At 39.2% G+C, this 14503-nt stretch overlaps 1 protein-coding gene across 1 annotated transcript in view; it reads right to left on the bottom strand.

Annotated features, from left to right (window-relative positions):
- Positions 1–14503, bottom strand: part of GABRR3 (gamma-aminobutyric acid type A receptor subunit rho3) — a 78670-nt gene that overhangs the window by 11736 nt on the left and 52431 nt on the right. The window contains exon 8 of the mRNA XM_069100503.1: positions 3517–3669. Coding sequence (XP_068956604.1) covers positions 3517–3669 — 153 coding nt within the window. The remainder of the gene's footprint in view (positions 1–3516; positions 3670–14503) is intronic.

Genomic DNA, 14503 nt, shown 5'->3' with positions numbered 1-14503 from the left:
GCAATTATTACTACTATGGGTACAACTGCTACTGCTACTATTACTAACACTAGTACTGCTATTACTACTATCGCTGCTGCTATTACTATTACTGTGACAACTACTGTCATTACTACTACTGCTATTAGAATACAGTTTCATATTAATTGTAACAGTTCTTTTTACTACATATTTATGATGTGGTAGCTGATATATTTTTAAAAAAGAGTTTGGGGCAGTTAGGTGGCACAGTGGATAGATCACAGGCTCTGATCAGGAGGACTTGAATTCAGGTTTGGCCTCAGACACTAGATGTGTGACCCTGGACAAGTCACTTAGCCCTGATTGCCTCAGGAAAAAAAAAGGGGGGAGGGTAAGGCTTTATCATATAGATCAGAATTGATATTACTAGACTTGGAGTCAGTAAGACCTGAGTTTACACCGAGCCACAGACACTTATTGACTGTGTGACCCTGGGCGCAAGTTCCTCAACCTCTATTCATTGCAGTTTCCTCAACTACAAAATGGGAATAATAAAAGGCAAGTTTGGTGTGCGGACCAAATGAGATAATATTTGCAAAGCACTTAACACAGTGCTTACTTAGCACGTAGTGGCCTATATCGATGCTTTCTCCCTTCTCTTTCCCTTCGTCCTTCTTCTTTCCTTGTGTCTGCTGCTCTATGACTGAAGGAACACTCTGGGAGTTGCTGGGCTTAACAAATTCATTCCATTGGAGCTGATCTACACAGTCTTTGCCAGTTTAGCTCAGCTGTTCCTCAGACATAGTCTTTGATCAGGTCCCTACTTGAAGCCAGGGCTTGTGCTCTGAGGCACCGGGGATCATCTGAGTGCCAGGTGCAGGAACAATAAAGGGCAGCACCTTCGTACCTCGTTCCGTTGTGTCTTTTCACTAATTGGAGGCTTTGTGGCAAGTCTATTCTTCCAATAGCATGTGTTCACAGCATGATTTTGTGTCACAGCTTGGTCATTCTCACAACATTTCACAAACATTTTCACTATTTTTGTCTATTATGGTGATCTGCGATCTCTGATGTTACTATTGTAAGTTTTGGGGCACCCCGAACCGCACCCATATGAGATGGTGAACTTAATAAATGCTGTGTGTATTCTGGTCGCTTCATCTATCCTCACTCCTCAGCTCTCTCCCTCTCCTTGGGCCTCCCTATTAATACCCTCAGACAGAACAATATTGAAATGAGGCCAGTTAATGACCTCTAAGTTTTCAAGTGAAAGGAAGGGTCAATTGATGAGGCAAACTTCATTTGTTTTCTTAGTTTATGAAATTGACACAGCTGCCCCAACCTTCAGCAGCTATTACCCTGATTAGTCAGCAGCCATCAACCCTGAGGCAAGACCATCCACCAGCAAAAAGATGAAGACTCCCTGCAGGCTCAGATAATGGTTAGCATTTTATTTTAGCAATAAATATTTTTTAATTAAGGTATGTACATTGGGTTTTTTTTAAGGCATAATGCTTTTGCACACTTAACAGGCTACATAAACATAACTTTTATATGCACTGGGAAACAAAAAAAAATTTGTGTGACTCACTTTGTTGCAATATTAATTTTATTGTGGTGATCTGGAACTAAACTCACCATATTAGTGAGGTATGCCTGGATAGCCCCCATAATATTTTGAAAGATGCCTACAATTTATGAACATTTAACTTATATGTCACCCTTCCTGGCAGAGATTAGACACTAATTATAATGCTCAGGAACCACTTATTTTAATCTGCCAAAGACTACTATTATATGAGAAAGAACAAAATTAGGAAAAATAAGATGGCTTTTTTTGGTACAGTGAAATAGTACTGGATTCAGAGAGATTTGAGTTTGAGTTTAAATCTTGGCTCTTCTATTCATTACTGGCATAACCTTGGGCAAATTACTTGACCTCTCTGGGTCTTAGTCCCTCATTTGTGCTTTGTAAAATGAGAAGAGCTTGATTAGCTGATGTCTGAACTTCCTTTCGGTTCTTAATCTGGATCTTCTGCTCCTGGTTTCTCAAGTTCATGAATTACAAAGAATTTTAGTTCCTGTCACAGAGTAGCAAATTGCACATTCAGTAGAATAATCATTTGTCTATGTACTTGCTCTGAGAGGCACTGAAAATGTCCTCTTATTCCCAACTGACTCCTAACTCAGAGGCCACAGTACCTGAAATTCTACCATCATAAATAAAGTTCTTTGTGCTAAACATTGTTATCTCCCTGCGACACAACCTTAACTTAAACTCTTTGGGGAGGGTGATTTATTGAGTCCTAAACTCTCCATCAGATAGCTTTCCTCCTTGAAGGGGGTGGGGAGACCAGACCTATGGCAGCATGAATTGGAGGAAAGGAGAAAGATGAAGATGGGATTGCTAAAGCTCAGTTTGACTTATTTCTTACCTTTGCTGGGGGTTAGTTATGCCTAATTAGATGGGAACAACTCAAGTGCCTCACTTCTCTGCTGCCCTAGTGCTTCACAAAAACTCTCATGCCTCCTCTTGTCGGACCATCATCTCCACCTTCTGCCTGTTGTACACGGTCCCATTCTGGCTCCCCTGATCCCTCCCCCCTCCCTCTATTCTAACCAACCATCTTTCTCTCCTTCATGGAAATAACCAAACTGGTAGGTTTAGCCCTGCCTAGGAAAACCCACACGCACAAAAATTAAAATATATGCTAAGCAACTGCTGATTTTGGCTTCTGTAAATTCCTGCTTATGCGATCCTTGACCATTTAGGCACGTGGCTTGCCTTTATATACCGATGCCTTGCCCTTGTGGGCTGCTGTTCAGTTTGGATCTGGCCCCAAGCTGTATTGCAGTGCTAATAAAAATCCACTTTCAATTTACCCTTGGGGTCTCTTTCTCATTTTTTTGGCATAACATGCCCACCCATAACTTGCATTCCACTCCTGGGTCCCCTGATAGGTAAACTTTGGCACAATCTTTCTGAAGCTCAGGCATCTTCCAGGCTATTTTCTGGCTGCTCAATGACATGTTGCCTCACCTGTTCCTCTCTGCCTTTCTAGTTCTCCTGTATGTTTTGTCTTTTCCCATTAGCCTCCTTGAGGCAGGGACTATCTTGTTTTCTTGTATTTGTATCTCTAAGCAAGTAGTACAGTGCTTGGGACACGTAATACATTCTCTCCTCTCTGTCTCTCTCTCTCTCTCTGTCTCTCTGTCTCTTTCTTTTATTTCCCCTCTCTTTGTATGTATGTATGAATATATGTATGTATGTACATGTAAATGTATACATGCGAACATGTGTACATGTACATGCATATACATACAAATAAATAAACAAGAAATTAAACAAATTAATGAACAAAAAAAAAGCATCTCCAAACATCTTGCATCCCCTATGGCTAATGGCTGACTGCAATCCTCAGTCATTGTCTAAAGTAAGGATCCACACAGAAACATTTAAACAACTCTTGCATTCCACCCCAAATCATTTCCCCTTCTTTTCCTTCAATCGCTTATGCAATAACTAACATTGTACAAACGTTCATGAAGATTTACCCAGTGAAACTCTGGCAGGAACAGCTCTTCTATCAATCCAAAATGAAACCCATGACAGCATCACCATCAGCATGGCTGGGAAATAGGATTGCAGGACAAAAAAGAAAATATGCCTCCTTAGCACAAAATTAATGAAAAGTCTGTTGTACCAACCTGTTGGGAAAAGGTTAAGAATTTCCATTAGTACAAGTACCTACCCTTCTATCCCCCTCACAATTATCATCAAGTATTTATTAAATGCTTACTTACTATGTACCAGACTCTGTCATAGGAGCTAAGGATACAAATACACAGAATAAAACAATTCCTATTTTCAGTGAGTTTACATTCTAATCACAGGTAGCAAGACTTACTAACATAATCAAAAATACGGTCAGTTATTTCCAAGAAGCAGATATTGAATTGCATTAAATGAAAGTATGATTGTCTTATTCCTAGGCTAAAGGATCTCAAGGAATCTTGCTACTGTAATTCAGACAAAGTATTTTGCAGACTTTCCTTTGTAGACAATTCTCAGAGACACCTCACAGTTAAATTTCTTCAAAAACATTTGCAAGTTTACTGTAAACAAAGCAAGTTGCTCCAAGCACTTCAATGTGTTTGGACATCCTAAGTTCAACCCAGAATGCCATTTTTTTGTGACTCCCCAAAAGCAAAATATCAGAAAACAGAAAACTATCCACTACAGACGCATTTTGTAGTGATGAAATAGCATCTTTTTCTTTTTCTTTCCCTCTAGTATACATGCTTTCATCTTTTTATGAACAATTTAAGATCAGTTTTCCGAGTCCAGATACATGACTTGTTTGAAAAAAACACCCATAATTATGGCCCTCCACCATTCTGTACATCATAGGCAGGCATTGTGCAGCTTCTCTGTAATCTCAACAACATATTGTAAACATAACTAGAAAGCTCTTTTGCCAATCTAACAAAATATTTTAAGGTTGTATTTCCTGTTATCTGCTAAAAAGATAAGAATCTCTCAATTTTTCCTTACTGTGGTTAGAGAACACTCAACATTTGAGAAAAAACGCTATTTGAAACACCTAAATTATTGTAAGTTAGTCATAAATTTATGGAGGTGAAGCTCAAAACTGGATTGTTAAATTGTCTGCTCCTTCAAGTGGATAATTAGAAAAAGAGATGATTTGTCTATTAGGCTAATTAAAGAAGTCCTGCTCCAAGGATGTTCCTAAATAGTCCCTTTCCCAAATGCCAGTGGTACTAGCTGATTGATGGTGGAGACTTCAATAGATGTCACAAAGATTTAAGTCCCAGAGGATAACCATCAAGGGAGTTCACCCGAATGAAATGCTGATAAAGGCACAAGGAGAAGAATCATGAGTGACTTTTAGTGCCATTTTAATTTAGCCAGCCATTAATAGAGCAGCCCCAAAGACTCCTGACTTTCATAACCCCAACATGTTTAAATCAGTTATTGTACAACCTGGAATGTCTTCGCCCTCAGTGTTTCTTCTCCGTTTCCTTCCTGTACTTCAATGCCTAGCTCAATTTTCCCTCTCTGTTGTTAGTAGTTAATAGTCTTTCCCATCTCTGAATGTGGCAGCACTTTTTACCTCTCTTACTGTATTTCCATTTTTCATCGTGTGAGTTAGATTCATGTTTCCCAATGAATTATAAGTTCCTGCTTCATTATTTTTGTTGTTCCCAGTGCCTAGCAGAATGCCTGGAACACAGTGAACAATTATTAAGCGATGGTTAATTGAGGGCAGGAACTCTGTCAAGTGAGATGATATTTGTAAAATAGTACAGTGCCTGCCTGGCACACAATAGGTCCTTAATAAATGCTTATTCTCTTTCTATCCATTGTATTCTCCTAACAATTCTTAGCATGATGTTTTTATACATGAATCAAAACTTGTTAAATGATTGAATCAGATTCCATGAATGTAATCCAAGGTTTCAGTAGGTCAGTCAGTCAATAATAATAATAATAATATTGCCTCCTCGGTGCCAGGCATTATACTAAGTGCTGGCTTAGTATATTATGTATATTAAGTATGTATTAATAATACTAATGATTTGTACATTATTATGTACTCGAAATGAAAGGATTCATTGTGAGACTAGGTGTAGCAGTAATTTCCAAAGTGACATGACTTCTTCTGGGCCTTCATTGCTTCTTGGTAATCCTATCCTGATTTATTTTGCCTCACTAGGTAATTGCTTCACAGAAATTGTATCAACCCTTTGCATTTCTCTTTAAACCTTAAAAAACAACTTATACTCCTGTGTTTATAGCAAATGATTTCTTCATTCATAAATTTTATAAATATTATAAAAACCCTTACCACAGTGCCTAGCAATAGTAAGTGCCATTTAAATACTCATTCCCTCTCTCTTCTTCTTCACTGAGAAACTTGAAGCCATGCAACTGTAGTTCACTCAGTTTGTTTCTATTCCTAAAAATTTCTTAGCACCATCAACCATTCTCTCTTCATTCCTTTCTGTCCCAGAAGAAAAGTCGTCCCTAGAAGCTTAATTGTATTACAGGGATCTGTGATCCTATCCCTTTCTACTACTGGACCTCCATCCCCATGGTTTTAACAATCATCCCCTATCAAGCATTTTCAATCTCTCCCTTACTACTACTACCATTATCTTCCTGCCTATCTACAAATAGGTTCAGGTCTCCCAAGTCCTAAAGAAAGACTCTCTTCTATCCTTCTACCCCATCCATATTCCATCTTATCCCTCTTCACAGTCCAGCAGTCTATACCCAACGTCACCACTTCATCACTATATACCTCCTCTTCAACAATTTGAAATCGGATTTGCAGCCATGCAACACCATCAGTACTAAATAGATGAAAAACAGGGTTATTGAAAGCACTCTGCAATTTCCCCAGGATAATCTAGTCTATTCTTTTCTATTTAATTCTTGGGTCAACTCATTGTCTATTTGTGCTAACAGTTGAAGATGTAGACGCACAGAGATAAGCTTTGTGGGATGTCCATTTACCATGCATGTGTTCCATGATATGGATGGTAGATATTATTTTTTTTAAAGCAATTGGGGTTAAGTAACTTGCTCAAGGTTACACGGCCAGTTATTTTGTGTGGGTGTTAAGTATCTGAGGCTGGAACTGATCCTGGGTCTCCTGACTCCGGGTCCGGCGCTCTTACTCACTGTGCCACCTGGCCACCCCTGGTAGATATTCTTCATCCACTTGATTTTTCTCATATGGATGGTAGCCCAAACTCTCTCGTATAGTAACATGCATTTTGTTGGGAGGGTTTTACAACGCTCCAGGGGTTAATGTCATGGACAAAGAAGAGCAACTGAAGGGCTTTAGCATATGTAGGGATCATGCAGTTGCAGTGATAGATTTAGAGTTAGAAGGGACCTCAAAGACCATGTTTTCAACCTCAGTCATTTTATGTATAAAGAGACTGAGGTCCAGGGAGGATAGATACCTGAGGTCCCACAAATGCAGAATTGGAACTCTCCGCTGTACCTCCTCCATGACAATGGTCAACTCTTTGCATGAGCCTATAAGTCTGTTTTAAGCTTGCCAAATAAGCTTGTCTTTATTGTTATATCTTTAATTATCCAATCTTGAATAATTTGGATGGGTAGATGGGAGATGCTATTTTAGGTATTTAATAGGGTTCTCTGGTAGGAACAGATGAGTGAAACTGCTGGCCTGGGACACAAATATTTACTCATTTGTCAGTTGTATGAAAGGGGGGAAATACACATCTGAGAGGCAGGAACATCTAGAAGTTTCTAAATATTAGCTTTTCTTTTTTAAAAAAGATACGAACTTTAGAGAATAGTCAAACTCAGCAGTAGTTGCTAGTGATACAAAACCCAAAATACCATAAAATACTTTTTTCTTACCTTTTATATATAAAGTCCAAGTCATGATTCAAGCTATACTAACTTATCAATTACAGAGGCAGCAGGAATAGACTGAATGATGAATTAGGAACCATAAAGATCTGGACTTAAATCTCACTTCAGACACTAACTTACTGTCTGACTCTGGGGAAAGTTACAACCTCTCAGTGCATCTAAGAGTAGAAATTGCAAAAGTTTCCTATCTTCTTTGGTAGGGGTAGTTTCCTCATTGGAATCTCTATATACCAGTAAAATCAAAACTCTAGACCAAAAGGAAAGGCAACTTTTTAAAATTGGAACTAACAAAACTCTCAGAAATATGAGGAATCAAAATTTTTTTTTCTCCATTTTTAATTAGAAATTACATTTTTTTTTCTTTTAGACATCAAGAATTGGAAGTTCACTTTGAAATGATTAAAACATATCTTTTAATGAAACATAAACTTGTCAAAGAGAATCTCTGGCTTCACATATATGGCCAGAAAAATGGAAAATGCAAAACGTCAGGGAGGCACAGATAATGTATAACTGGCACGAGTTAGCTCAGAGGTTGGGAATTGGAAGCTAAGCTCTTTTTTTCTATCAGTTCCTAGAGGGGATCTAGGGCTAGGTTTGGAGGACATTTGTTCTGTACCTATTCTGTATGGCAGTGGTGTCAAACTCAAACAGAAAGAGGTCACTAAACCATACATAAGGATCACTGTCTGTATATATTGACTTAGAAATCCACATATTAACATCTAGTCCATTATTTGAAACTGATTGGATGGCTAGACCCCAAGAAGATTGACTCTGTGTTTTTGCTTTGTTTTGCTTTTTGAATGGACTCTCTTACAATGAACAGTTTTATCAAAGACTTGAATGAACACATAGATATCATACTCATTAAATTTTTGCAGATGACTCAAAGCTGGGGGCGGATAGCTAGCATACTGGCTGACACTGTCAGAATTCAAAAAGATCCCAATCGACTGGACCCTTGGTCTTAATGTAATGAACATCTTATAATTCATTTCAAAAAATTAACTTCACAAATACAAGAAAGATGAGGGGTGGCTAGAAAGTATATAATCTGGAAAAGAGCTTAACATATTAATGGATTATAAGCTCAGTTATGAGTCAATAGTTTGCTATGGCAGCCAAGAAATCTTGGCAGCATTACAGGAGACATAATAATGTTCATATGACTGAAGGTGATAATCTATTGTATTCTGCCCTGGTGAGACATCTGGAATATTATATTCAGTTCTGAGTGCTAAATTTTAGGAAGAATAATATTTATAAGTTAGAACTATGCAACAGAGGGCAACCAGGACAGTGTGATGGGCTAGAGGTTAGGCCACATTTGGATTGTTGAAGGACTTAAGCAGACGTCCATCTCGCTAAGGAGAAGATTTAGGAAGAACATACTCAAATACTTGTAGAGCTATTACCTGAAGAGGTATTTATTGGGCTTGTCTGACTTGTCTAAACTGGGATCAATGGATGGAAAAAGAAACCACTTAACTCTCAAAGGTACTGGGACATTGGAGATCAGTGTCAACATTGTAAGTGAATGTAAAGTTACTCCTACCTTTGTATGTGAGCCCCTGAGTATTATGGTACCATGTTTTCACCAGAAAAGACTGAGACTGTCTCCCTTCATCCTAGATGGAGGGATGTGTGCATCACAACATCTCATGAAGATGAGGGTAAAACACTTGGGAGAGGATTGGGGCAGACAAAATCAAGAGGAGTTCTAGAGTAATGTTTTTCAAACTGCTGCAAGGAACCCGGAAACACCCCAAGGCTGTTTTTTTTTCATAATTAACTTTATGATACTTATTAATAGGCAGTAAAATAATAATTTTAGAGGGTTTTGCTACAAGGGTTCTGCCAAGATTCTGGTTAAACTAAAGGGTTCTTATGTAGAAAAGTTTGAGAATCACTGCTTCAAGGGATGGTATAATCACAGTTATTGTTGCTGGTGCCATGCAGAAGATACCCAATGCTTTGAAAGAAAAGCTGTGAGTTGGCTAAAAACTATACCACAATCTTTCTCTTTCCCCTTTGTCTATTTTCTACTTTCTGCCCTCCTCAAAAATATGTGTAAAGGGAATGTAAATTTGTGTTGTTGCCATCTTTCTAAGATTGTATGGTGTAAGATCTTCCCTGCCCCTAGGCCCTTTGATAGACTTAAGTGCATCTGGAGCCTGTGCTGGGAGGCTTGTTTTTCAGGAGATACTTTGTGATTGGGCAGTGGGTCAAGAGGGTTGTTACATTCTCTGACCCAGGAGAAGGCTATATAAACCCTGATGTGAGACTTGGTTTTGGGGCTCACTTTGAGAAGTGTTCTGTGATTTGACCAGACAAGACTCTGGGCAGCCGTTGAGACCCCCCGGCTTTGAAAAACCCAGATGTTGATGCTTTCCTCTCTGGTAACTGACTAGGTATGGATGTAATGGTTGGACAGTTGGAGGCCTGTCTGCTGAAATGTTTCTGTTTACTTGTAATCTTTGTGTACTCTGAAGTTTGGGGTGCTGACTTTTTCCCCTGAACTAGGTAAATGATATGTTTGATTGATTAAAGCAAGATTGTTAGCCCATTTTGAGTTGCTTTCCTTTAGAACAGCAGATCTAAGAACCCGTGTTGGCAGCCACCCTGGGGATGCTGGGTGCTTGCTGCTACAGTGTGCAGCAACTCCAAAAGCCATCTTTGTTTCATTAAAGTTGATATTTTACATTGTTGTTTGCCTAGATTTTAGAAATCAGAACTAAAATAAAACTGATAAATTCAAGGCATTATTGGTCTGTGGGTATTTTGTATAGTCAAGGGAAAGGTTATGGTCAACTTCATAGAGAAGGCAAAGGAAGCTTCTTTTTAAATGTGGAGTATTTCCCCTTCTAGGGCCTCAAAAGAAACCAAAGAGATTTTTAAAATTAATAGTGTTATCAATACTTCAAAGCAGGAAGTTATCAAGCCATGTGAATCTGAACTGTCATGGATTTCACAGGCAAAGAATGCGCTAAGCAGTGGTATTAGAGGGAGGAAGAGTTGGTAATTAAGATAGATTAATATAAATGTAAAGTATGCTTTGATAACCTTAAAGCACTTTTTCCCCCAAATGCTTTATTAACTTCTGATTTACATCATTCATTTCCGCCAGATTTTGAGTTACAAATTTTCTCCCCGTATTCCCCTACCCACCGCCCCAAAATAGAAGCCCCACAGGATATCCCCTCCTCCAATCTGCTCTCTCCCATATTTTCTCCCATACCACTTTTGATTTTTCCAGTGGATCTCTATGCCCCAGTGCCTGTATATCTTATTTCCTAAGTACATGTAAAATAGTATTAATAATAGTATGTATGTATATATATATTTAAACATTTGATTTTAAAACTTTGAATTCCAGATTCCCTTCCACCCTAGTCACCCACGTGTGGCTAATGCAAAACAATAACATAGTAGATATATTATAAAAGATTGACTATATTTTCCTCCCTCCTATCCCACCTCCCACTTGTTCTATTCTCTGCTTTGATCCCGTCCCTTTTCAAAAGTGGGTGCTCCCAACTTCCCTCCCTTCCATCATCCATCCCCCCACTCTCCTGGAGGGTGAGATACCCTATTTAGTGTGTATTTCAATCCCTCCTCAAGCCAAATTCAATGGGAATAAGGTTGACCCATTCCCTTTTGCCTTCCTATTCTTCCCCTCCATTGTAATCATTTTCCCTTGCCTCTTCTATATGAGATAGTTTACCCCATTCTGTCTCTCTCTCCCCATCTCCTCTCATTATATTCCTCTCTCATCTCTTAATTTCACCTTTTAAGTATCATCCCTTCCTGTTAAATTGGTCCTGTGCCCTCTATCTATGTATACCTGTAAAAATATATATACATTCATATATGTATTCATATGCCCATATACCCTCATATATAAGACATATATATATTTCTATTCCCTTCAACTACTGAGAAAAGTTTTATAAGTTACAATTATTGTTTTTCCATGTAGGAATGTTAATAGTTCAGCTTTGATAAGTTCCTTATCATTTCTTTTCCCTGTTTACCTTCTCGTGCTTCTCTTGCTTCTTGTATCTGAATGTCAAATTTTCTATTCAATTCTGGTGTTTTCAGCAAGAATGCTTGAAAGTCCTCTATTCCACTGAATAACCATAATTTCCCCTGGAACATGATACTCAGTTTTGCTGGGTAGGTGACTCTTGGTTTTAATCCCAGCTCCTTTGACCTCCAGAATATCATATTCCAAGCCCTTCGATCCCTCAGTGTAGAAGCTGGCAGATCCTGGGTTATCCTGATTGTTTTTCCACAATATTCAAATTGTTTCTTCCTAGCTGCTTGTAATATTCTCTCCTTAATCTGGGAATTCTGGAACCTGGCTATAATATTCCTAGGAGTTTTCTTTTTCAGGAGGTCATCAGTGGATTCTTTCAACTGCTATTTTGCCCTCTGGTTCTAAAACATCAGGGCAGTTTTCTTTGAGAACTTCCTGGAGGATGATTTCTAGGTTCTTACTTCGGTCATGGCTTTCAGATATTACCATAATTTTTAAATTATCTCTCCTGGATCTATTTTCCAGGTCAGTGGTTTTTCCCATGAGATATTTCACATTTCCTTCTATTCTTTCATTTCTTTGGATCTCTTTAACAGCATCTTGATTTCTCATTAAGTCATTAGCTTCCATTTGCTCCAATCCAATTCTGAAGGAATGATTCTCCTGATTGAGCTTTTGAGATTCTTTTTCCATCTGGCAAATTTGGCTTTTTAAGGCATTCTTCTCCTCATTGCCTTTTTGAGACTCTTTTGCCATTTGAGTTAGTCTATTCCTTTTTTTTTTCTTTTTTTTTTTAGCAATCAGGGTTAAGTAACTTGCTCAAGGTTACATGGCCAGGTGTTTCTGGGTGGGTGCTAAGTGTCTGAGCCTGGGATTCGATCTCCAGGTCATCCTGACACTGGAGCCAGTGCTCTTACTCGCTGTGCTACCTGGCCGCCCTAGTCTATTCTTTAAGGAGTTATTTTCCTCAGTCAGGCTGTTGACTTTCATTTTGTAATTTTCTTGCATTGTTCTCATTTCTCTTCCCAATTTTTCCTCCACTTCTCTTATCCGCTTCTTAAGGTTCTCTGTGGCCTATAACCAGCTTGTATTTTCCTTTGAAGCTTTTGGTGCAGGAGTTCTGACTTAGCTGTTTTCCTCCTGTTCCATGCTTTGCTCCTTTTTGTCCCCAAAATAGGAGTCTAATGTTGGAAGCTTCTGTCTGCTTTTTTTCCTTTGCCTGGTCATGTCATCGCTCAGCCACTTGACCCCTGGACTTTTTGACACAGTAGGACTCTGCCACCAGACAGGGGAGCTTTCATCCCAAACACTGGGGTTTTCTCAGCTGCCAGAGGTATTAGATGGGTGCCCTCTCTGAGTTCTCCACACTCTCTGTCAAGCTGCACACACACCCCAGGACCTCCACCCTAGACTGCAATCCAGATCCAAGCAGGTTAAAGCAACAGTGATTACCCCTCAGACTGGTGCTTGGTCCCCCTATACTCTGCAGGCCAGTAACTAAAGCTGCCATGTGGCGCTGGCTGGCTGTGCAGGGTTCTCTACGGCTTCTTGCCCTGGGGCTAATAGCCACGCACTCCCACTTACTGGGTCCCAAAGTCCAGACTGCTCTGACCTCTCACTTTGTTCTTTGCATCCATGTGTTGATAAATCTGGAAACAGCCACACCTGCTGCTGACCTGGAGTCCCCCAGCCAGCGGCTAGTCCCAGAGCACTGCACTGGCTGATTCCTGCCAGCCTGCTGGGCTGTCCTCAGAGGGAGGTTATCTTCTCTGTGTCATTCTGTGGGTTCTGCAGCTCCAAAGTTTGTTTAGAGTCCCCTTTTTACATGGATTGGGAAAGGTGGGAGCCAGAGCCCAGCGGAGGTCCTCCTTCTACTCTGCCATCTTGATTCCACCCCTCCCTTAAAGCACTTGGTAAATGGTAGCCTATCATTCTTATTCTTATTCTTACTGGTAAATAAAGAGTTGGAATTGTTTCCCTAGAGACCTTAGTGGTCTCAGGAAATCAAATTTCATTCCTATTCTTTCATTATTCAGTACTCAATCCACTCATAATTCCATTCCTATGTTTGGAATGTGGGCCTTGACTAAGGGAAATTCATGCTCAGGGGAATGCCTTGAAAGAGAAACTGTATACTTTATAGCCATATGAAAAAAAGACTAACTCACTATTAATTCAAGAAATGCAAATTAAAATAATTGTGAGATGCTACCTCATACCTATTAGATTGGCTAATAGGACAGAATGACAAATGTTGGAAGGAAAGTGGCAAAAATGAGACTTTAATGCATTGTTGGTGTAGTTGTGAATCGATTCAACCATTCTTTAGCACAATTTGGAAATATGCCCAAAGGGCTATAAAATCATGCATACCTTTTGACCTACCAATACTAGTGCTGTATCCCAAAATAGATTAAAAAAAAAAAAGGAAAAGTACCTATATGTACAACAATATTTATAGCAGCTCTTTTCTGGGGGCAAAGAGTTAGAAGCTGAGGGAATGCCCATCAATTGGGAAATGGCTGAATGATTTGTGGTATGTGATTATGACGTAATACTATTGTACTATAAGAAATGATGAGCAGGATGCTCTCAGAAAGACTCAGAAAGATTTGCATAAGCTGATGCAAAGTAAATGTACTGTGTATAAAGTAACAGTAACATCATAGTTCAGGTGTGAACGACTTAGCTATCCTCAGCAACACAGCAATACAAGACATTTCGATGGACTTATGATGGAAAATGCTGTCCATCCCTAGAGAAAGGACCAATGGTGTCTGGGGAAAAATACAATGCTAAATAAAAGCTTAAAAAAAAGAGCAGCTGTATCCACGAGACTGGAGGCCACTCAAGAAGTGGTTAGCTTTTCTTTTAAACCAGAGGTCTCCAGTCTTCAACCACTGTCACTCTAAAAGCTTTTCTGTAAAAGGTCAGGGCTGAGCCTATGATTTAAATGGTGCAGGAAATTTCCAGTGAGGAAGCTACCTATTCATAGACAGGTCTGCAACTGGTCTAGAGTCTTAGAAAATTGCCAGAGGCACTCTCATAGATTAAGTGATTTA

The sequence above is a fragment of the Petaurus breviceps genome, unplaced genomic scaffold (genome assembly GCF_028583685.1).
Source record: "Petaurus breviceps papuanus isolate PSGF00001 unplaced genomic scaffold, PetGlider_PUasm1.0 419, whole genome shotgun sequence".
In the NCBI taxonomy this organism is placed as follows: Eukaryota; Metazoa; Chordata; class Mammalia; order Diprotodontia; family Petauridae; genus Petaurus; species Petaurus breviceps.
The sequence above is the reverse complement of the archived record's forward strand: the minus strand, read 5'-3'. Positions and strand labels throughout refer to the sequence as shown.